Source organism: Grammomys surdaster, unplaced genomic scaffold, assembly GCF_004785775.1.
Source record: "Grammomys surdaster isolate TR1022 unplaced genomic scaffold, NIH_TR_1.0 125982, whole genome shotgun sequence".
NCBI lineage: Eukaryota > Metazoa > Chordata > Mammalia > Rodentia > Muridae > Grammomys > Grammomys surdaster.
The window spans coordinates 853,090-878,838 of record NW_021620798.1 but is presented as its reverse complement, the minus strand read 5'-3'; the positions used below and the strand labels follow the sequence as shown (position 1 = coordinate 878,838).

Sequence of the window (25,749 nt, the reverse complement as noted above, 5' to 3'; positions counted from 1 at the left end):
GGCTTTAAATCCCAAGGAGTCTTAAGAATAGATAGCAAGCAATGACTATCTGAAACAGAGTGGGAAGACAACTTTGACCCAAACATTTCCACAAGGAACTTTCCGAGGAGGCTTTGGAAAACCCTAAAGTAGAACTTGTTTAACACCAGAGGTGAACATTTTTTGTTCAGTATTTTGCCTTGAACATCACACAGAGCCATGCTGCCATCATATTCACATCTAGATAAGATACTATTTGAAAAGTAACTGAATTTGTACACCCATCTTGAATATTTTTCTACAACTCTCACCTCCCTTAAGATACTCCCTTTGAAATGTAGCTATCCAAAAGAAAGAACAAACCATGTTGGGTAGTGAAGAAAATTACTAAAATTTAATTGGAAGCCATATAGGTACAAAAATTAGCATAAGTTCCATAATTACTATTGAGATATTCTTTTTTCCATTAATATATTTATTTATTCACTTTATATCCCAGTCACAGCCATCCCTACCATTCTCCCCCAACACACACACACACACATAACTCTTCTCTCATCCCCTCTTCCCTTCTCCTTTGAGAAGTTGGGAAGGCCTGCTTTGGTACAACAAATCACTGCAGGACCAGGCTCATCCTTTCCACTGAGGCCAGAAAAGACAGCCCAGTTAGGAGAATGGGATCCACAGTTAGGCAACAGAATCAAGGTAAGCCCCCTTACTCTAGTTGTTGGGGGACTCACAAGAAGATCAAGCTGCACATCTGCTACATATGTTCAGGGAGGCCTACGTCCAGTCCGTGTATCCTCTTTGATTGGTGGTTCAGTTTCTGAGACTCCTCAAGGGTCCAGAATAGATGACTCTGTTGATCTTCTTGTGGAGTCCCTATCTCATTGGGATATTCTAAGGGAGATGACTTCAGAAAAGAGGGAATAGAATGTAACCAAAGCACTACTCTGATTTTTCCATTCTTCTTTTAGTGGCTTTATACATGTTACCTCAAATCCAATTTATGGTCTCCACTCTTACACATTCACAATATAGTCTTAAAAGATCAGGTGAAAAGATGGCAAAAGAAGGAGACATGCCGGCTTTTATTAAGCAGGGCAGGAAATGTTTTGAGCATTTATGCATATGCAGATGTTTAAACAAATGAGGTGTTAGTGTTGCATTTGAAATGACTTGTTACTTTATACCTGAGAACTCATATATTTCTGTTTACTTATAAATGACAATAAACCGTATTGAGTTGTTACTCATTCTGCTCTTGACTTTTCTGTCTCTTTTGTATTTACTGTTTAGATTGTCAGAATGGTGAAGAACTTGAAAGGCAGCCCCATAACACTGTCGATAGGTGATGGTGCCAATGATGTCAGTATGATTTTGGAATCCCATGTGGGAATAGGTAAGAAATATTTAATGTGACGGCCTCTAGAAAATCTTATTATTAGTATTCTTTGTAGGTTGAGTCATGCTTACTCTACATTGTTTTGGTTAGTCACCTGGAATTTGAGTTTGGAAATAGTTGTTAATCTAATGAAAGATTTTGTCTAATAGTAAGTATTCCAAAAGTCCTACTAATAGTGTAATTAGAGGGTATTTTTATATTTGCCAAACAAAGTGGGTTTTTCCTTTTTCTTTTTTCCTTTTGTTTTGTCTTTTTATGGTTTTTTTGTTTGTTTGTTTGTTTTGAGACAGAGTTTCTTTGTGTAGCCCTGTGGTTCTGGAACTCTCTGTGTAGATCTCTCTGTGTAGATCAGTTTGAGTCTGACCTCAAACTCAGAGATCTACCTGCCTTTGCCTCCCAAGTGCTGAGATTAAAGACATGTGCCACCACCACCCAACTACAAAGTGGATTTTTCAAACATACCTGAGTCACAATTAATTGTGTAGATGTTATTTTGACAGCATAAATGATATTTTATTAATGTTTTTACACCTCCAGCCAAGCTGCCTACTCTGTTACTGCTCTTTTTCTTTTGACATTATTAACTGTTAGAGGTTAAGTGCTCATCACTAATTGGCTCATTTTCCACACAGTGATATTTATGAGTACCTTAGGCTCTGGGCTTGAAGTCTTACGTTGCTATACACCAACAGTTTTTCTACCACCGTCATCAGGTTTTCACCCACCTGATTTCTGTTAAACATTCAACATCTCAACATCATTGGGCAATGGATTGGGAGGACATATAAAATTAATATCTTGGAAATTGTTATAGTGACGTTTAAATTCCCAGATTTCTTCCATTCAGAAGTAGAATGCTTTAACATGGAATTCTACGTTTGCTCATTGATTACCTAATGTAGAAATGGCCTGTGACTCATAAAATCCATGTGTAGCTATTCAGCCTCATTCAGGGACGGGGGTACACTGTCTTCTCATTAGTTTCCCTGACTGCAAAACCCAGACTTCTGAGTTGCCTTAATATCACAGCCAGTTTAGTGTTGTGCACAATTAAGCACATACTGAAAGCCTTAAATAATTTTCAGGTGGCTTTTTCCCTGCCAGATAACTTTTTGCTTTGTACATGAAATAATGACTGTTCTTAATTGTTTTATATTATTAACAAATAGCTTACCAGTTAAACATATTTTTATTTGATGTGTCAATGGCACTGTTAAAGCCCATTTTCATTTTTTTTAACTTTTGAGTGTATGTTCTTTTATTTTTAAAATCCATTAAAAGTCATTTGAATTTAGATATAGCACGTAAACTTGGTTAAATATCATCTGAGGTCAAAACAAAATACAGCTTAAAAGTCTTACCTGGGATACATTATTCTTCCACCTCTCTACATTGGAGTCTACCCATACATAAAGAACACATGCTAATGGGGAGAGATAACATGGTCCCCAACTAGCTCTGAAAGTCGTTCAAGACTTTAAGAATAACAGTAGGATCTGCTTAGGTTTCTACTTCAAATGGAAATGGATTGATATATTTTTTTAATAATTTATTTTTTCTCAAATAGTAATTCATTCACACAGGGGTTATAAACACAGAAAGGCAGGATGTGGGGAAGGGAATGACACTGGAGAGTGGGTGTTCAGGGGGAATACAGATATCTTCAGAACCAGGTGTCAGCTGGGTAAAGGTTCAGGGGACAAGTCACTATGACTCTGCCTATGACTCGCTTGTCCTTATCTAAGTTGGTATTGTCTGCCCAGGCTACCTATTTACATGGTCTATGGCTGCTCAGGCTTGTAAATTTCCACAAAAGCTGCCTGTTTACATTAGCTTATAGCCATCTGTTTCAATGTTTTTCCACTGAGACCCAAGACTTGGTGTTAGTATACATGTATGACAGGCCTATTGCTGATTTTAGGCCTATGGCTGATTTTAGGCCTTCAGTGGGTAAGCAGGGATGCCCCTGACATCTCCTCCCTTCTCTAAGTATAGAAGGGCTGTGGCAATTCTAATCTTGCAAAGGCGGGGATAGAGGCCTGACCTCCAGTACTTGAAGGGGACCTTGTAATGGCTCCAGTCCCCCTGTCGTTGTCCAGTGAGGCATGAGGGCCATACCCGTCCCGATGTCTTTTTCCTGGAGAGGGGATACTTTTGACGTCAACCCCTATGCAGTCAGGCTTGTCCCTCAGGGAACCCAGAGAGATATTTTTATATATTTATATTTTTATATTTTAATCTTTTATTTATATTCCCTTGCAGTGCTAAGCCTCGCAGCCTAAGCCATTTTCATTTTTTAAAAAACTAAACCTAAGGTACACACTTGATTTGTACTTTGATTTAAGCAACTTAAAAATATAAAAACAAATCAGGCATTTGGTCATTGTAAACAAATTGGCACTAAATGGAGATATTCTCTCTTTAGGTATTAAAGGAAAAGAAGGTCGTCAAGCAGCCAGGAATAGTGATTATTCTGTTCCAAAGTTTAAGCATTTAAAGAAACTGCTATTGGCTCATGGACATCTATACTATGTGAGAATAGCACATCTTGTACAGTATTTCTTCTACAAGGTATGTGATCAAATATTATAATTTAACTGTTTTGCAGGGGATTATTTTTGAAACAGGATTTTGCTATGTAGCCCAGATTTGAATTAAACTTGTTTTGTAACTGAGGCTGGCACATAATCCTCTGCCACAGCCTCCCAGGTGCTAGAATTACAGATATGTACCACAATGCTGAACTCTGCAAGTTAATTTCTGTGAATCAAAACCAAGGCAGTATTGTGGATATAAAAGATTTGAAGTTATTTTGAAGTCAGCTTTCTTAAAGTATAAATTAAATTTAATAATGTTTAATCATGGATAATAATGTTTTATCCATTAAGTGTATATAGATCCAGGCCAAAGAGATATTTTTGTTCAGCTAAAGGTTTATGGAACTTTTTTATCCTTTCGAAGGATCAAATGCTTGTTTCATTGATTCTAGTTTTTGCATATGTATCTTTTCATTTCAGTTTTTTTCTTCTATTATTTTTGGGAGTATGTTGTATTTTCATTTTCATTCAGTTCTCTGGGGTTTTTTTTTTTTTAATTCCTTCCTTGATTTCAGTGTCCCATTCATCATCCTTTAGAAGTTTTTGTTTGGTTGTTTTGTTGTTGTTGTTGTTTTGGTTTGTTCTTTTAGGGTTTTTGTTTTTGATATTTTGTTGTTGTTGTTGTTGTTGCTGTTGCTGCGACAGGATCTCACCATATAGTTCTGGCTAGCCTACACTTGTGAAATTTTCTGCTATGGTTTTGTTGAAATTGCTTTCTGTTTCTTTAACAAAAGGCCCTTCTGGAGCCTTTTGGACTTTCCATGTATCTCAGTTAGGGTTTTACTGCTGTGAACAGACACCATGACCAAGGCAACTCTTATAAGGAACATTTAATTGGGGCTGGCTTACAGGTTCAGAGGTTCAGTCCAGTATCACCATGGCAGGAAGCATGGCAGCATCCAGGTAGGCATGGTGCAGGAGGAGCTGCGAGTTCTACATCTTCATCTGAAGGCTGCTGGCAGAATACTGGCTTCCAGACAGCTAGGGTGAGGGTCTTAAAGCCCACACCCACAGTGACACACCTACTCTAACAGGCCCACACCTAATAGTGTCACTCCCTGGGCAGAGCATATACAAACCATCACACCATGGATCTCAAATGTTCTGATTGTAACTTATTATTTTTTACCTTTATCAAAATTACATTTAGAGAGAGAGGGAGTGTGTGTGTGTGTGCGTGTGTGTGTGTGTACATACACTCATACATAGATGCTGCAGCATCTTGAAGAAGTCAGTTTTTTTCCCTTTATCATGTAGGTCCTGGGTATCAAACTCAGATTGCCAGGCTTGGCAGCAGATGCCCTTACTCATTGAGCCATCTCTGTTTATATTAACTTAGCTTTGTCATTGTCTTATGTTTCAGTTCCTCTGCCTTGTCTTTAAGCCCTGACATTCTGTTCCATTCTATTGGTAAAGCTTTTTAAGGCGATTATCATTTGACTTACTGAAAATTTGTTTCCAGTATTTCTATTTGTTTTCTATTTTAGTATTTCTAGCTCTGTTGAATTCTGTTTTCATATCCTATGTTTGCTTATTTCATTTAGCCGTTTGTCTTATCTTGGGTATTCTGCTTTGGCAACTTGTCTGTGTTTACATTGTCTCTGACCAGGTTTTCACCTAGCTGAGCACTATGAGGTTTTGATACAATGTTTCTTCACTATAATGTAGAGGTATTTTGCTGGCCAGGTTCAGCGTATAGTTCACTTTGAGTTTCCAGAGAGTACAGCCCAATATTGTTTGGAACCTCTGGAGCCATCAGTTCAGCAGGGGTCTTTTTAAATGGTATTCTACAGCTGCTCCAGTTCAGAGCCAAGGAAAAGGTGGTTTTTCAGAAAATCTTTTCTCTGCAGCTACCATGCATAACTTTTGTCTCCTTTCTTTCTTCTTCCTTTGTATTTTACTGAGAGTATTATGCTGATTTTTGAGGCTCTTTCTTTTAAATATTGTTTCAGCGATCACTCTCACAGAGAGGAGGAAGTTCTCTAGACTATGCTATCCCTTCAGGTCAGATTCAGTATTTTTTCTGTTTTTTTCAAGGTTTCCTATTTTACTTTGGATTAGACTAGAGATTGTTGTGGCTATCACCTTCTGATAGCTGTTATCTAGCCTTCCCCAGGTTATTCCCTAGATAATCTATCAGACCAAGCCTATATGATATCCACCATCTTGTCTAACATCTCCTATTTTATTTCTTCATTCATTCTCTCTGATCTATGAGCCATCAAATGAATCATCACCAGTGATCATTCTTGCTACACACAGCACCAAATGCCAAGGCTCATATGTGCATTTGTTAAATACAAAATTTAAAATGAACCACTTACAGTGGTGCACACCTTTAATCTCAGCACTCAGGAAGTAGAAACGAGTGGATCAATTGCTTATGAGTTTGATTGAGGCCAGCCTGGTTTGCATGAGATTGAGAGCAGCCAGAGTTAAATGTTGGGGATTTTGTCTCCAAAACAAGAAAGAAAAGAAAGGAAAATGTTTATAGATAACAAGTATCTATGTATATAGAATCGAAAATGTATAGATAGCATGTGATTTTGTGTGTGTGTGTGTGTGTGTGTGTGTATCATCTCCATTCATATCCTAAAGTTCCAGATTTGCCTGTCAGCCTGTATTAACTAATTTTGGGGCTAAACATTGAGCAAGGAAGATTACAATTTAGATGATGATAATGAACCCAGTGTATATAAAACAAAAGCGTTTTGTTAATTAATCCTGACAAGTATCCTATGAGGCAAGTTGTAGTAGCTCATTTTTAAATATATAAAAAATAGACCTCTCTCTTACTCTCTTAACCTCTTACTCCCTCTGTCTCTTTTCTCCCTATTCCTCTCCTCCTTCTCTCTCTCCATATGTTCCTGGCTTGCCTCTATTCCCTACCCCACTTTCCTCTGTCTCTACTTTCTCCTCAGCTCCCCTCCCCATACCCTAAATAAACTATTTCATACTATAAAAAAATAGACCTCAGAGAAATTCTATAACTGGTCTTGGTTCTACAGCTAGGAAGTATGAGAATTATATTTCCACAGTAGGTTAAATCCAGGAGTCTCCTCTCGAGTTAGGGTCTGTTGGGCTTGGCATCACTGATTATTTCTTTTGACCTTTCCCTAATAGGAGGTCCCCATGAAGATTTGTCATGTTGATTTGTTTGGTAATCTGAATTTTCCCAAAAAGCTTGATTTGCCTCCAAATGGATTTTGTCCTGTAATTTAAACATGTGCCACCAGATGGAATGAATGGTCTGTTAAAAGAACAAAACAAGTCTTAACTTACCAAATGTTAACCAATGGCTAGAAATTGTTATGACCTCATTCACAACAAAGGATATTAAAGATTATTTCTGTAGGTAATACCTTCTGTGTCCATTATCATCTACATTACTGACTCATCACTATTATACAGCTCTTTTGTCCAGAAAGAAATTCTAACCTTGTAACCATCTTTGGCTTAGCATTAAAAAATTCATTCGCTCTTCTTTTTAAAAGATATATATTTAATAATATGTGTTTGTCAGTATGTGTATGTGATTGGAGGTGCCCAAAGGCACCATATTACCCTGGAGCTGGAGTTATGGGCATTGTAAATTGTCTGTCTGGATGATTGGAAGGAATCCATTTTCAAATTGCTTCCCCATTAATGGAGTACTTTAGTTACAAGTCTGTGTGTTTGTTTCTTCATTCAGTCTTACTGATATAATCCATCTGGGGTCCTTTAGAATATATTACTTTCCAACTTATCTCTTAGAAATTTTACTCTCTGTTGTTTGATCATTATTCTGTCTTTTAAGGTAACTCCTCAGTCTGACACTGTCTTACTATACATGGATTTTGAGTTGTTTTGTTCTTGTGGTGGTTTTGCTGTTTTAAATGTATATTTGTGTTTAAAACAGGGGTTTCCTATGTAGACCAGAATGGCCTCAAACTTGCCATTGTTCTGCCTCTGCCTCCTGAGCACTAGAGTTACAGCTATGCACCATTTTGCCTGGTTTTACCATATATGTTTAATATGAATACTATTTTGCCTTGATTCTTACTATCCCATCTATCCTTAAGACCATGATCCAATAGGCTTCATCCGAGAGAGGCAGGATGGCTTAACATACAAAAATCTGTCAGTGTAATCCATCATATAATCAAATTGAAAGAAAAAAAAACCTACATGATCACTTTATTAGATGTTGAAAAAGCCTTTGACAAAATCCAATACCATTCATGATAAAAGTCCTCAAGAATTTAGTGATACAAGGAATATACCTTTACATCAAGCCTATTGCCAACATCAAATGAAATGGAGAGAAATTCAAAGCAATTCCACTAATACCGGGAACAGGAAAAGGTTGTCCATTCTTTCCATATCTATTCAATATAGTACTTGAAGCTTAGTGGGAGCAGTAATACAATTGACAGAGATCAAGAGGATGCACATTGGAAAGGAAAAAGGCAAAGTACAGTCATTCACAGATGATATATATAAGTGACCTCCAAAATTCCACCAGGCAACTCCTATAACTTATAAACACCTTCAGTAAAATATCTGAAAAGAAGATTAACTCAAAGAAATCAGTAGCCCTCCTATATACAAATTACAAATAGGCTGAGAAAGAAATCAGGGAACCAGCAACTTAGCTTCAGATAACAAAAAATATTTGGGGGGAACTCTAACTCAGCAAGACTTGTATACTAGAAACTTCAGCCAGGTGGTAGCACACACCTTTAATCCCAGCACTTGAGAGGCAGAGGCAGGTGGATCTCTCTATGTTTGAGGCCAACCTGGTTTACAGAGCTAGTTCTAGGATAGCCAGGGCTATACACAGAAACCAAGTCTTAACTCCCCAAACCAAAAATCATTCAAGTCATTGAAGAAAGAAATTGAAGAAGATATCAGAAGATGGAGAAATCTCCCATGCTCTTGAGTTAGGGTAGGGTTAATGTAGTAAAAGGGCTAACCTACCAAAAGCAATCCATGGATTCCCTGCAGATGCCATAAAATCTTCACAGATCGTGAAAGGACAATCTTTAGCTTCATATGGAAACACAAAGCACCCCAACTCATTAAATAATCTGAATAATAAAAGAACTGTTGGATGTATCACTATCCCCAGGTTCAAGTTGTGCTACAGAGCTACTGTAATAACAGCATGGTATTAGCACCAGAAAAAAAAAGACATGTTGTTCAATAAAACTAAATTGAAGGCTCAGACATAAATCTGGACATCCATGGGCACCTTACTTTTTTTTTTTTAAAAAAAGGAAGGTAGAAATACATACTGGGAAAAAAATACAGCATTTTAACAAGTTTTGCTGGTCCAACTGTACAGCTGCATATTGAAGAACCCAAATAGATTCATATTTATCACCATACTCAAAATTCAACACAACACACAACATAAAGTTGAATACACTAAACCTGATAGAAGAGAAAGTGGGAAAAAGCCTTGATCACATTTGCCTAGGAAAATAATTTCTGAACAGAACACAGCACAGATACTAAGATCAAAATATACACTTTGGGTATTATGTAAGTCTGTAGTGATTGTATGAATCCAATTGATATTTAAGGGACAATACATTAGGTGTTGTATCATGTCAAATGAATTTATTTCTTTCCTGTAACAAGAATATAGCAAACCAGGCATGGTGTCTTATGATTGCAATTCTAGCACTTGGAAGGCTGAAATAGAAGAAAAACTATTAGTTTGAGACCAGATAAGAGTATATATAGCAAGTTCCAAACTACCTTGGACTATAGTGTGAGACCTTGTCTCCAAAAATAAAGAAAAAAAAATTCAAAAATAGCAAGAGGTTCTCATATGTGAGATTCGTTAACTTAGGTAAGGGCAAAAGTTACTCTTAGTGTGAATTACTCATTTGAAACTAATTTCTTTGCATCTTTTCAATAGAGAGCTATTGCATCCTAACAGTAGAAGGATTTAAGAATGACTTTGTACAGTGCTCTGTTTTGGTTTCAAAGTTAATTAAATAAAAATACTAACTTTTGTCTTAATATTTTCCAGAACCTTTGTTTCATTTTGCCACAGTTTTTGTACCAGTTCTTCTGTGGATTCTCACAACAGGTATGCACCCTTCTTAGTAGAAGTATAGAGATACTGAACTGTAAGTTTAGTTTCTCTAAGGACTCCTGGCTTGAATGTATATGGTCTTTTCTAAATAACTACTGAATATCTATATTTTTAACAACTGAAAAATCTTATGTAAAGTTAGTAGGGAATATTATTAAGATCCTGATCCTATTAAAGGATCAGGCATGTTAATCATGGCAGAATTTTTCAGTATTTTTAATCTTTATTGGGTAAAGTGACCTCATTTACAAAACTTTCTTCGTTGCTCCAAAAAGCATTTTTTAAAAAACCTATTTAACTAGAAGTTTTGCAAATACATGATTATCTCATAGATGAATGACCGTAATCCATTGTTTTCCTGTTTGTCTGTCTTTTCAGCCACTCTATGATGCTGCTTATCTTACAATGTACAATATCTGTTTCACATCCCTGCCCATCCTGGCTTACAGTCTACTGGAACAGCACATCAACATTGATACTCTGACCGCGGACCCTCGATTGTATATGTAGGTTGGACATATCATTCAGACAATATCCCACTCTATAGTCCAAGTTTGTTTGGAATTCATGGTGTAGCTCAGACTAGCCTAAAATTTGTGAAATCTTTTTGTGTCAGTCCTGGTATTATTGGTATATAATTCACTATTCTGGGCTTTTAAGTAGTATATTTTATTTTATCTACAGGTAGGAAGGACACAGAACTGATCACTTGGTTCATCAAGTGGTTCAGCTAAAACAGATCATTCAACAGGAAAGTGGTACATTTCTCTAGGTATCAGTCCTGTACTTAAATGCATATATTTGTGATATATGTTTAGGTCACAAGTTATTGCATAATCTTACATAGAGATATAAAATAAAGGTTATTATAACTATGGCCCAGCCTAAAGTGCAACTTACCATCCTAACACTGTAAGCAATGAGTACCCACTTTGATCAAACTTAATCTTAGCTTGTTCCTAGACAAGAGAATATTGTTACGTTGACAACTTCTATATCAACATGGGTCTCTAAAGTGTCCTACTGAATTTTAGCAGTGACATTATATATTTCACCTTTAGGACTTAGCGACTCAGACATTTTGAAAAATATTGATGTGAAACATTTGGTTATTTTTATATTCTTAATAGAAATTTGAAAACTGAAATAATTCTTTTGTGAAGAGAAGAGGTAGCTAACTTCTTGACCTTTAAACAACATAACATTTCCTACATACATATGGAGATACTCAAGCTATGTTGCTAGTCAGCCTTTATCCAAATACTCATTCTTGTTTTTTACTTTATGCTTTCCTTCATGCTGGGTGGCCTACCTATTCTGAATTTCTAACAGTTTCTTCATCTAAGTATGACTAAAAAGTCTGTATACCATGATACCCTTGCCAATTTTTCCCATAGATTTTTGCAAAGACAAGAATCATGTTCTACTCTTCTCCTCTTTGCCCTAGTCTAAGTCAGTAACTAGAAAAGTCACATTGGTCAAGCAGTAACTCTAAGGATCTTTAGAGAGATAGTTTTCCTGTTTCTGAGAATTTTCTTTCTTCTCCTACTTTTCTGTTTATACAACATCCTTTGAATTTCAGATTTGCACCTAAAAGTCCTATAAGATAAAGAGTTGTATGACTTGTCATTATCACCCAGTGACATTTCTGTAATATTATCAGTAGGCGTGCTATTTAGGTGATTAAATACCCTTTGGGACATGTAAGAAGAATTGGAAATAGAAGCAAAAAAAGAGAGATACATACATAAACCTATCTTCTTTGTTCAGATCTGCTTCATTAGAAGTAACAGCCTTATTTCATTTCACTTTCTAATATTGACTGAGAAGAATTTGCTAGTTTTGAAATTTTCATTTTACTCTGTGTACCTGCCATTTATCAGGACATCATTGTACAGCTTCTAACATGTGATTTGACTTGGTGGAAAACTAAGACCTACTTAAAAAAGATTACACTTCCAATAAGAAATTGAAAGAAATATATTAGCAGATATAGATAGAAAACTTGGTAGCATTGTTAAGAGTATATGTACATTTGTTGTTGTGTTTCTTTGTTTGTTTGTTTGTCTGTTTGTTCTGAGACATGGTTTTACTATATACCTCTGGCTGTCTAGGAAATCACTATAGACTAGGCTAACCTTAAAGAGCCACCTGCTTCTGCTGGGATTAAAGGCATGTGTCAGTACACCCAGCTAAGAGAACATATGTTTGAAGTTAATTTAATGCAGGCCTATATATTAGCTTTGTCTCTTACTGAATGAATTCCTGTACTTAGAATCACTTGAGGAACTTTAAAATAATCTGATGTCCAGGTTATATATCATACCAATAAAATCAGAGTGCATATATAAGTCAGGCATCAGTATTTATTAACTTATATTAGTTGTTGTTTGTGCACCTGGTATAATAGTTCAATACCTCTATACATGCATAATGATAAAGTCAGAGTAGTTAACGTTTTCATCTTCTCAGATGCCATCATTTCTCTGTGCTGATGACCTTTAAAGTCTTCTGCTTACCTTGAAGTATCCAACTCTTGTAAACTGTGGTTACCTTACTGTGGTGTATACCACATTAGAACAACATCTGACTCCCTAGCAGGTAGTAATTACATGAAGATATAACTTTGGACCATCTATCCTTTAATTAAAAAAATCTTCCTGACCATTAAGGTAGGCCCTTCATTATAAAAAAATCAAGAAATGCCCACCTTTCTTGTTTCCTTGAATCTTTAAGTCAACAGCCTACAGAGATTTATTAATTTTTCCCTTCATTTCTTAAATAGGAAAATTACCGGCAATGCTATGTTACAGTTGGGACCCTTCCTATATTGGACATTTCTGGCTGCATTTGAAGGGACAGTATTCTTCTTTGGAACTTATTTCCTCTTTCAGACTACATCCTTAGAAGACAATGGAAAGGTAAAAAGAACATGTATTTTTCCATAGGTGCAGCATTTATCACATACATACTGTTGTAGTATTAATTTTTCAGTATTCATTTTGCAAACTATTTTTTAACACTAGTTCTTTTACATAAAAAAATTACTGGCATAAGAAATTCCTTTCATATGTGTGTGTAGGAAGAGAACTTAAGCAAACCCTTTGGAATCTTAATTTGTCTGTAGTATTTAAGAAATAAAGAGAGTTCTTGATATGTTAGACTTTATACCTGTGTGTTGTGATATATAAAAAAAGTCTTTCCATGTTGCTGCACAGCCTGGCCATCTGCATTTCTAATTTATCGTTAGTAGCTTTCCATATTTAGAGTTGAAGCAGGTAGCTCCTGTGTCTCTGTAGTGTTAGACCTGTACATAAAAAGGGAAGTCTTTTCTTTCCTTCCTGCTTTTCAAAGTGGGAGTACAGTGGTGTATGTTTGTTTGTTTGTTTTAAGAGTTCTGTTGGTTCTGCTCCTACCTTGTGAGAAAATGGCAATATCAGTGAGATGCTACACTGGGACAATTTTGTCCTACTGGTATTCTAGGAGAAAATTACTAAAGCAAGGGAGGAGGTCGTCCTGTAGCCACACACAGGAAACTGAACCTTCTGCCTCGCATGTGGTTTTATTATGTTCTCCTTTGCCGTGTTTGGTACTCTTCTTTTTCGGTCATTCTTACTAATCATAAATGTGAAGCAAAACTATGTTTCAAAATTTACTTATTATATATAACATGTCTGAAACCTACATAACTAACATCTCTTACAAAAGTGTATGCTCAATGAATTTGAATGATACTTTGAAATTAGCTGCTACAGTCAGGCCCCTGTAATTTGGACTAAATTAGTTTAGTATGAATCCTAATTATTAATCATAATATAGCTGTTATGAAAATATTAATTACCCTTATAATACATATACCAAGCATTTGCCGCAGATAGTCCTGCAAAATCTTGGGTATCATTGGGAAAGTCACATTAGCTTTCCAAGTCTACATTTGTAGTCCAGTAATTAGAGATTGAGTTTTGTGATTTCTCAAATCCTTCACCTATGAGTAATTCTGTGACTTTTTATTTTTGACACAAAAATTCTATATAGCTGAAAAATACTTTGCTTCAGATTTGTTTTATGCTGACATTCATTGGCTTAGCCAACATACCAAGTGGTATAAGAATCAGTGGCCCAGCTTTTTCTGATTCCTTTGGTATTTTGAGTTTATGAAGTCCAAATTAGGATTTTATTGTATATATCACCATCCTTTTTAAGTGTTTGCTAAAATTATGTAAGCATAAGGATTTGAGCAGCTAAACCCATGTATGATTTGGTCAAATCCTTTTTTCTTCTATTAACCTTATTTTGTTTTTGTTTTGTAAAAACGTTTTACATCTCATTTTCTGTTTCAATGTTCTGCATTCAGATCTTGACAGCTTTTGGTAAGCATATGTGCCATTCATTGCCATCCTTTGGAATTATAAGTGGTACTGCTTCTCTGGTGTGCACATGCTAACAGAGTGTTCATAGTCAGAAATTAAACGCTCTTTAAAAATGTGAGTCCGTTCATGCTTATGTGAGACCTCTCCTTAATATTCTAGGATAAAAATATCAAACTCAGTAGTGGCATGAGTCATTATTTTGATGAACGGTGCTTCTAGTGAAATAGTATTCTTTTTTTCCTCTTCCTTTATCAAACCAATGAGCTCCTTGTTTGATGCTGTATGGTAATAAACATAGTCAACCACCAGTGTGGTGTATCTATCCATGAAAGTCTAGCATTGTGACTTTATCTTAGTGACCAGCTATTTTCCCAAGTAACTCATAAAAAGATCATTGTTAGTTACTTTCAGGATTAAACTTGATTTTTTTTTTATTTCTTCAGCAGGCTTGTGTATTCATGATGCATATAATTGTTAAATGTTTTTCAGATTTATGGAAATTGGACATTTGGAACCATTGTTTTTACAGTCTTAGTATTCACTGTAACTCTGAAGGTTAGATTTTTTTATTCATTCAAATGTATTTTGTATAACTTTTTATCACTTAATCTTTTTATTACTATTTGTTACCCTACCCCTTGTCTGAATGCTTACTAAAAAGTGTGTGATGCTAAGGGCTTTAGCATTTGTATACTATTCATCATTTTTGTCTAGGGCATATTCTCTGCTATTTTGTTTTAGTGTTAAATTCAGACACCATACTTACATTGGAAATCTATTCCTTCTTAAGCACTGGTATTGTTTGTTTTGTTTTATTATTGAAAAGAAATTTACTATATTCTGATCATGCTTTCCCCTAATTTCTCCCATATCCTTCCTACCCACTTAAATGCATGTTTTCTCCCTCCTTCCCTCTCTCTCTCCCTTTTTCTCTCCCCTTTCCCTCTCTTACCTTCACTCTCTCTTCCCTAGCTCTCTGCCTCCCTTGCTTTCTGTCTCCCTTTGTCTCTCCCTCCCAAAAAAAAAAAATCAAGAAAGAAAGGAAAGGAAAAAAACAAATAGGCAAACAAAACAAAACTCAAAATAATTGGAAACCAGAAGCAGGAATGGGCATAGATTCCCACTGCTAACCAAAAATCTACCTGTAATTGACACCTGCTTGCAAAGAAAAAAAACTGTTGTTTTTAAGGCATTACACTAAATTATATAAACAGATTGAAAGCTCATGAATATATATTTATCATATTTCCATGTTAAGAACTTATATCTGGGGGCTGAAGAGATGGCTCAGCACAACACTTGCATAGGATTAGAGTTCTGTTCCTAGCCCCATGTTGAAAGGTTCACAACTAGCTGTACTATCAGCTATAAGGCTTCCAGCAGCCTCTTTGGGTATCTGCATACATTTGCACATACATGTAAAAATATAATATGTTTTATCTGAATTTCTTTTATTTTTAAAAAGAAGTAGACAGTCACTGCTTTTAATTCATAATGAGAAAGGTCCTAAAGCAAGTGATCTAAATTTGTATTTGTTTATTTTTGTGTGTGTGAATGATTTGCTTGCATGTGTGTCTCAACACCATATGCATAAAATGCCCAGTGAGGCCAGAAGAAAACAATGGATCTCCTGGGACTGGAGTTAGAGATATTTCTGAGCTGCCATGTGGGAGATAGGATATAAACCTGGGTCCTTTAGTAGAGCAGCCAGTGCTCTTAAACTACTGAGCTATCTTTCTAGCCACTACATCATTTTTTTATTTTTTAAAAAATTGGACCTTTAAAAAATTGTAATCTATTTAAGGATCCCTGGCTGGCTTTATAAGAATTTTAGTGATTAAGATACTGAAATAAATGTCTGTATAGAAGAAATATATGCAAAAGTACTTAGTGGTAATAGAATTTTATAAATACTATTAACTACTGAAATATAGCTATATGTTAGTTAATGAAGTATATAAAGATATGTGACAAGGCTAGCCATAGTTATCTGTGTCTGTAATCCCTGTATTTGGAATTCAAAGCCATTCTGTCCTACATAGTTCCAGGCCAGGCTGGGTTGAATGAAAATCCCTGTCTCAAAAATAAACAAAAATTATCTGTATGGCAGAAGAAAGTTAATTTTGGCAAAATCATTGTCATTGATATGTAACTATGTAATAATGCTATAAACCCTTGTTAAATGCTGTCCCTGAGACTCATAAATTGGGACTTTAATAGTTGAGAAAGTATAATCAGATTCCTCTGAGCCTTCTAGTAATATTTCACATGGACTCTAAGTTTGAACCAGAATTCAGAAATATCATTGTGATATATCGCTCTATATTCTTTATGGATTTTTATTCTAATATTTTCATTATTCATTTGTATTCATCTGCTAATTCAGTAATATAGAACTATAGTGAGTGTGTGTGTGTGTGTGTGTGTGTGTGTGTGTGTGTGTGTGTGAGTTTCTGTTCCATAGCATGCCTGTGAAGGTCAGAGAACCATTTACCCCTTTGGTAAGGGGAATAACTTAGGTTTTCAGGCTTTCCAACAAACACCTTTTGTACCAAACCATCATGCCAGCATTTTATGTAGGATTTCAAATGAAATGCTGGAATTCATCTCAGGCTAGACATTTCATAACTCTGTGTCCTCAGGCAAGTAACTCCACTTCTGTATTTCAACTTGTATAAAAAATTTTAAAGTAGCACTTCCCCCATCTTAGGGGATTTGTGATAAGTCACCTAATCAAAACAAAATATTGAAATGGAGGGATCTAGAATATACACATTATAACAAGTGCCAATTTTTACTGATATTGTACTTTATAAAATTATGATTTTAAATGCAAGTGTCCTACTTCCCCCAGTAGGAGAAAGTTCTAGTCCTTTGCTTCACAATTAAAAGCCATCCTTATTGCATCATGTGTTCTTCAAATAGTATCCACTCCTTCCTCTTTTTAATGAGTACTGTTGTAATATTTTTCCCTAGCTGCCCAGAGTGGGAATTCAGGATTTGTCTGGGTTCACAATGTTATCAACATCCTGTTATAAATGAGAAACTGTAATAATAGCTGATGACCATGGTATAACAGCAAATAAAATTAAATGCTCTTGATATTAGTCTGTGTGAGCTAGATAAAGTCACTATCAATCTTTTTAGAAACATGAAAAATTTTAAATGTAATTCAACTAAACATTTTATTAATTTGATGCAATAGATAATGGTTTTATAGTTGGAAATACATGGTCCATTTCTTCATGATATATGATGCATAAAGATAGTTTCCTTTACATATAGTGACCGTCACCTTTTTGTGTTTTTACAACTTTCTGTCTACTCCTTTTTGCTACACTTACCTTTTCCTATTTTTCCGCATACTTGCCTTAACCAGCTATATCTTCTCCTTTGCTATTATACCCCTGGCCACTACTCCCTGAAGACTTAAGACTTTAGTTTCCTAGTTAGTACTATTGCTTCATTGGTCACCTGTCATTCCACACTTTCATGCCTTACTATAGAATTTAGAGACCTCAGGGCAGCACTCAACATTCTTACTCTAGTACTTTAAAAGGACTAGCTTCTTCTCTCTTAGTTACACCCCCTTCTAAAGTAATGGCTAAATATGAATCGTCCCATAAGTATTCTATCTGTATAAATTATCAGATATATTGTATTACCTGGTATATTTTTGTGATATATATATAAATGCTTGTGTTGTATCTTTTCAGCTCGCCTTGGATACCCGATTCTGGACATGGATAAATCATTTTGTGATTTGGGGTTCTCTAGCCTTTTATGTTTTTTTCTCATTCTTCTGGGGAGGAATTATTTGGTAAGCAGCTGTACATGTGTGAACATTATTAAATAACTATATATATATACATATATATGTATGTATACTTTATATGTAAGATATACTTTTAAAGTTTGATTATATGACATATAAGATGGCTAATCTATAATGTTAATGTACTAGAGGTTACTTATACCTTATAATATTGCTAACTTTAGGTAACATTTCAGATATGAATATCTTAGTCCATTGATTCAAAAGACCTGGCTTTGCATAGCCTCTGCCCAAATATTTGAATTTGTAGGTATATAGGCAGCTCTCTGTCAAATAAAACAATAAATAGACTGACATTACATGTGATTTCCAATAGAAATGCTTATCCTGTAAAGTTTCTACCTGATAACATTGGCCAAAACATATATTAGTGTCCTTTTTCACCAGTGGTTCTCAACCTGTGGGTCATGACCCCTTTGAAGGTCGTATATCAGATATCCTTCATATCAGACATTTTCGTTATGAGTCATAACAGCAGCAAAAGTGTGCTTATGAAGTAGCAGATAAAATAATTTTATGATTGGGAGTCACCATAACATGAGGAACTATATTAAAGGGCGACCACATTAGGAAGGTTGAGAACCACCGACAGACCCTATTGCCACATAAATGATATCATTTTCCTTCATTATTTGTAAAAGTAGGATCATCAGAATTTCAAGTTCATCTTCAGCTACATAGTGAGCTTGATGCCACTCATACATGAGACCCAGTATCATCCCTCACACCTCCCAAAAGGGCAAAGAGATTTTCTTTTGAAAAGCTATTTAAGATAAAATCCTTAAAAAGAAAACCTACTATAAGACTATAACACCAAATCACATAGAGATGCTATTATACAACTAAACCAAAATGTATTAACTAAATATACAGTTGTCTGTTTACCCACAATTCTGACTCTGTAATCAACATATGAAAGCTAGACAAATTTCCTTAGTAATAAAATGTTCCTAGAACCTAAACCATTTTGAACCCTTCAAACAGACTTTTCCCCATTGATTAAGTAATTTAAAGGAAAAGTTTGTTTTTTTTTTTAATCTGAGTGCTTTGTCTGAATGTACAGCTGCACTTGAGAAGAGGCATCAGATCCCTCTGTAGATGGTTGTGAGCCACCATGTGGTTGCTGGGAATTGAACTCAGGACCTCTGAAAGAGCAGTCAGTGCTCTTAACCACGGAGCCATCTCTCCAGCCCCTAAATGAAAGGATTTTTGTCATACTTATTTTCGTTCGTTAGTAATACCTACTAAAAATGAAGTACAATAGTCTTATCTTATTTATGGTTTGATTTGAGGGTTTCAATTGTTCTCAAGAAACTCTAGAAATAGGAAATTCATAAGTTTTAAATTTCAGTTTTCTGTAGTGTGATAGATAAAATTGCATACCACCCAGCTCGGCCTGTTAGAGACATGAATCATCCCTTTGTCCTGTGTACTCAAGCTATATATACCACCTACCTATAGTTTGCTTAGTAACTATTTCACTTTCAGATCAGCTGTCATGGTATCACAATGCTTGTATTTAAGTGACCCTTTTTGGGGCAAAAACAGTGTCAGCAAAGTACAAGAGTAATAATGTGGATGACTTTACTATCCTTATTTTATTTCATTGTTGTTGTTCATCTTTGTGCATATTCTATAAATTAAGCTTATTATGGGTATTATTGGAAACTGTCAGGGGAAGGGTACTAATCATCACTTCAGATACCCAGTAGGGCTCTTGAAGTTCTGTGCTGAAGGGGAGTTGTTCAGGTAAAGCTACACATGAACTTAAAATTGTAAAGCAACCAACAAAATGTGACTAAAATTTATAGAAACCTCAGTTTTATTACAACTAATTGCTCTGTACATATCTTACACAGAGACATTGAGACCTCTTTTTTAAGATTTAAAAAAAAATATGTGGTTTATGTATGTATGTGAATGTAGGTTTGTTTCTATAAGTGCAGTGCCTGTGGAGATCAGAAAAGAAACTATGTCATAAAGGATGATGCATGATCAATGATCTAATAATAGAGCCAAGTCGTTATCAACCTAGAGTTCCTGAGTTCCCAATCCTTTATGAAGATCTGATAGGCATCCTAACCGTCCATAGCTACTGTCTTCCCCTCAGTTTAAAAGAATAGGTTAAATAGTGAGATTTTGTGTTTTACAGTTTACAGAATAAGGGAGCTTGACCATGTTTCTCAATGCTACTTACCAGTAATCCCAGGTGTAAGATTCTCTTGGATCCCTATCTTACTAACAGTAGCCTGCCATTTATCTCCTGGGCACAAAATATTATTCGATATTTGTTCACAGACAAGAAGAATAGATTCCTCTCATTTATGAGTGACTATAAACTGTACAGTTCTTGTTTATATTTATTTATACCAAAGTTTTAAGGGGGTAATTCATTATTAAAAAAGAAAAAAATCCTTCCCCATTTTAATAAGACAGCTGAACAAATAAAATTATTAGGATGAAAAATAACTTCATTTCTCTTAAATACCTTTAAGCTTTAGCATTTTCCAGTGCATGTAAATATTCATCATCTTATTGCATGATCGTTTCGAAGTCAGATGAATTTGAATTTTTTTCTTCCTTGATTCACATCCCTTTTCTTTCTATTACTTCGATTTGAGATGTTCTAGAGAAAATTATTTTAAAAATGTGTGAGGAAGATTCCTTTCAAATGTAAAAGACAGTTTGAGTTAAACTTCTGTTTCACTTGCCAGGAACTGATTTTTTATTTTTGCATTTTGTGTTTTCTTTCCATTTCAGGCCTTTTCTGAAACAACAGAGAATGTATTTTGTGTTTGCTCAAATGCTGTCCTCTGTATCCACATGGTTGGCTATAATTCTTTTAATATTTCTCAGCCTTTTCCCCGAGATTCTCCTAATAGTAGTAAAGAATGTACGAAGAAGAAGTGCCAGGGTAAGGACTAACTTTATGTTCTAGCCTAATATTTGGAAGAGGCTTCACTGTCTACCGTGAACTGAAAATCTTATGTAGAGAATTGCATTAGTTACAGCATGTTAAACCCCTCCTTGCAGGTTCATCACTTAATTTCCTCTTCTGCATAAAAAGTATAGTAAAAACTTCGTTATCCAATGCAGGTGGTAAGTAGATTCCTTAATAGTGTTCTGTGTGATCTTTAGCAATCCATATGGAGTATCTCATATGCTCCATATGGAATTTTTAAAGGAAAAAAGACTTTATTTTGTATTTATCTCAGATTTTTCACACTAGGAATTTCCACACCAACATTTCAACTTTGACCTTAGAAATTTCCCTGTGGACTGTTTGCAGATGTTTTTCAGTTGATATCCTGATTTGCCTCTTCCAAAGCTGTCCCCTTCCTGTGATTATAGTGCTGCTTAATCTCTGTGCTGCTTCTAGCCCTGTCTCATAGCAGGATATTTGAACCAAAGAGAACTCCTTGGATGGACTTTTAACATCCTTACTCTTCAGGACACACTTGTAAACATTCATGATAGTTTATAAATGTGTTTTTATTTTTAACTATTAAGTTATATTACTACAAAGAGAAGTTATCTCCCTCAATTACATCCGACATCTTTTGAACATTTCTTTTAAAGCTTTTAAAGTAAAAGGGTTAGAATTGCCTGAAAAATGAAACCACTAGCAAATTTTTACCAGCAGATGAATTAAGTAAATCATATTCCTGCCAACACCCACTCACTTTGTTACAATAAAGTCCTACTTCTGTCATACTGATATCCACTAACTCTTATAACACTTCTAAGGCAATATTTTAGGTAAATAGTCTACTCATGACTGCCTGATGTGTTTAATCAAATTTATCAACCAATCGAACCACAAAACTACTATATCATGGAGGTCCTTCTGCATATTGAATTACAGAACCCAGTTGTTTGACATTATGTAGAAATAAAGATGTGAAATTATATTAGAAGTCTTTTTAAAGGACTAGAAATACAGCTTTAGTGGTAGCAATTTAAAAATATTCATGAGACCCTAGCTTTAATTCTCAGAAATGAAAAAAAATATCAGAATATAGCTAGGTGAGCAGAATTGCTCCGAGCTACCTGTTTCTATATGGCTTATGGGACAGAATTAAATATAATTTTAGTATAGATATGGCTTATTAGTTTACTCTTTAATCCTTTGAGTGGCCTCTGACTAACTCTGTCCAACCTTGGTTTTAGTTTTAGAATGGTAAATAGTATTGATGGAGCAGTTTTTTTCCAGACTGGCTCAAATGCCAGTTTTCATATAGCGCAATAAAAATGTTTAAGACAAAAGAAAAGAAAACAATTCTTCAGGGTCTTGGACTATAGTTCAGTTGGTAGAGTACTTTCCTAGTATTTACAAAGCCTTGGATCCCACCCTCAGCATTACCTGAGGAAAATATAGTGGCCCATGCCAGTAATGCCCAAAAAAAGGATCCTAGTTCAAGGTCATCCTTGGCTATACTCAGAGACCCTTTGAGAGGGAGGAATGAAAGGAAAGAAATATTTATTTTTCAATGCAGAATTTACAAAGGAGTATTTCTTGCATTACTCTTCTATTTTCTTTATCTGAAAAGTATGCTTGGGGTGTTTCTAAATGTTTGTCTTTGTGATAATGGAGCTCATTTTGCAAAATGGCTTACACTCAAGCTCCATGCTAAGAGGGCAAGAAATCTCAGAAGTTAAAATCTTAACATATATCATCATAATCTTAGGTCCTCTATAAAAAACTAGACACCAACTGGAATGGCCAGTGATGTTTGTATAAGCCATTAAGTACAGGGACGCTGATAGGAAGCTATAGATTTGTAGACTCAGAGCATTTATGATCATGTAGACAAGAGATAGCAGATTTCACTTGAAAGCATAGAATGTTGCCAGTGGGTCAGCATGAATTTTGTCTTGGTTTCTATCAATGACAGGAGGAATTCTAAGGTCTGCTATAGCTTGGCATGATAATATGCTAGAGCAACCAGGAAATTTTCCATAACCATTTTCATCCATTCAATCATTCATTCATTTACTCCTGTGCGTTTTGAACCAGTAAACATTCGTTGAACCACCTGCTGATGAACATCTCTCTATATATTCAGTGTCTGAAAGGCCAAAATGGTTTTCAGACTCTGTAGGATTTTGAGACTTACAAATAAGTCAGAACAGTTGTGGACACTATTGCAGTGGGGGGGGGGTTGTGCTATTTATGAATGTATACAAGCCAACAGAAACATGGTGACCATACGTCACATTAGTTTCCATCATGCCCTATTGGGCTATTGATAAACAAGCAGAAGCTAACTTTTAAATAAAGGAAAATGGGTGTCTTATTTTCCTTAAAATATGTAAGTCTTTGTGTTTGATGACCAATGCTCTGACATCATGAGTGATTTCCTATTTTGTTTAGTATTCCTTGTTAATGAAAATAGACTGTCTTTAAAGCAAAAAGAAGATGACTTTATACTGGATCATCATCAGAGCTTAGCAGATTCTGTAATGGGGTGAAATGTGTTTCCCTGTTTAGAATAGAAGATGGCCCTGTGCTCAGTAAGCATATTAGATATTCCCTACATACTCTAGAATTGTCTGTAGCAAGTAGCCTGTCAGTGCTGTCCAAAACTAGAGCACAGCAGCTATTTTTGAAGAGGAGACTGAACAGTAGGTAGTGAACATGCCTCTTAGTCATTTATAAAAGGAGCTAACCCATTTATATTTAATAATTATAAAAGCATCTTTATTTTGAGTTCCTTTCAATTCATTTTATATTACCTGAGGATCCGTGATGCATTAGCTACTACAGTAGGTGGTGATAATTCAGGAATGAATCAAGCATGGCCCCACATTGAAGCTACTTTTCTAGCTACATTATAAAAAGTATTTATTCTGAAACCTTCAGTAAGCAGATATAAAACATAATAATATGATCAATTATATGGTTTTTGATAGCATAATAAGATTGGACTAACTTCCTCTTAAAATCTCCTGTAGAAAGACCAATATGGCAGCCTCCACATTGCTAAGATCTGTTATGATGTTCGCATTATAAATAATGCACATAGGAATGGAAAGATGGCTTAGCAGTTAAGACCACATGCTCTTGCAGAGACCCAAGTCCACATGGTAGCTAACAACAATCATCTGTAACTATAGTTCTAGGGGATCTGACACTTCATTCTGACTTGCATTGCTGCCATGCATGCTCATGGTTTGTCAACATGCAGGCAAATACCCTTACACCTAAAATAAATCTTTTTAAAAGTATAAGATAAATTATGCAGAGAGGAAATAGAGGGTGGATGTGATTTAAATATATTATATTCACCTATAAAATTACCAAAGAATAAATATAGTTTTAATGGGCTGGAGCTAAAAATAGCCCTTTGTAATATTTATTTCTCATAAAAATTAAAAAAGCATATTAATGAAAAATCTAAGTAAACTATAAATGTTAAATTTCAAACTTGAAGTTTTAAAAATATATCTTTGAAAGTAAGCTTGCACAAGTCACTTAACTCAAGGGTTGCAGTTCAACCATTTACCTCTCATGTTAATTTTCAGCAAGAAGGTTAATTTTTGTACTAAACCCCCATCTTTAAGATGAGTAAAGCTTCTTTTTAGTTTATGAAATGACAAAGCTGCCAAACAGTGTTGGATGGGACATCATTGAGTATTGAAGCACAAAGTAACACCTAAAAACCAATTTAAGGTTTAAGATTTGAAGTATTTCAGAAAGCTGTATCTAATATAACCACAATTATGGCCAGCCTGTAAATCATTCAAGTACCCCTATACCTTCTAAGCAAGTAGTAAATACTACTTTACATTTCCAGCAGGAAGATTTTCCACCTGTCCTTAAGAAATGTTTTCTCATGCATTCTACCTCGATCAAAGGGAGGCTTCACTGCCTCCTAGACATGAGTCTTCTAATTAAAAGAAAATGACCCAGTAATATCGCTATGCCTAGTGTCATATGTCTACACAAATATGAAGGAATATTCCAATGTAGAGATAGGAAGCTGTTTAAGAGGGAAAGACAGGGAACGAAAGAATGTAAGCTCTCTGACTGAAGTTGCCAGAGAATGCATTTTGGAAAATATAGCATCATTTTAATAATAAATGGTAATAATGAGTCATGTTAATACTTACATAATCCATGTCACGTATGGCCATGGATTCAGAGAGCAATACTCCTGAAAAAGTGTATTAGTGAAAATAAAATTAAATTCTAATGATATTGTAAAAAAAAAATTCCTAATGTCATGGTTGTTGGGACAAGACTTTCTCTGATGCCTGTGTGGCATACTGCTACTCAAGCTGGTCTCAAAGCTCTGTAGACAACTGTAAAAGAATGTGGACATTTCACACTGTTTTAGCTCATCATCTCCTGTCCTTACCTACCACTAACAGTTGCTAGCTCTGCTTTGTTTTATTCTTTTGAACACTCTCTTTTCATGTCATGCTTTCGACTGCTTTCTATATGTTCATATTTCTTTTGTTTTCTTATAAAG

General features: G+C 35.2%; 1 protein-coding gene across 2 annotated transcripts in view; it reads left to right on the top strand.

Moving 5' to 3' along the window:
• Positions 1 to 25,749, top strand: part of Atp11c (ATPase phospholipid transporting 11C) — a 182,689-nt gene that overhangs the window by 148,985 nt on the left and 7,955 nt on the right. For both annotated transcript variants that reach the window (XM_028754138.1, XM_028754139.1), the window contains 8 exons: positions 1,279 to 1,381; positions 3,810 to 3,955; positions 10,004 to 10,063; positions 10,448 to 10,575; positions 12,855 to 12,990; positions 14,929 to 14,994; positions 18,156 to 18,259; positions 21,035 to 21,188. In XM_028754138.1, coding sequence (XP_028609971.1) covers positions 1,279 to 1,381; positions 3,810 to 3,955; positions 10,004 to 10,063; positions 10,448 to 10,575; positions 12,855 to 12,990; positions 14,929 to 14,994; positions 18,156 to 18,259; positions 21,035 to 21,188 — 897 coding nt within the window. The remainder of the gene's footprint in view (positions 1 to 1,278; positions 1,382 to 3,809; positions 3,956 to 10,003; positions 10,064 to 10,447; positions 10,576 to 12,854; positions 12,991 to 14,928; positions 14,995 to 18,155; positions 18,260 to 21,034; positions 21,189 to 25,749) is intronic.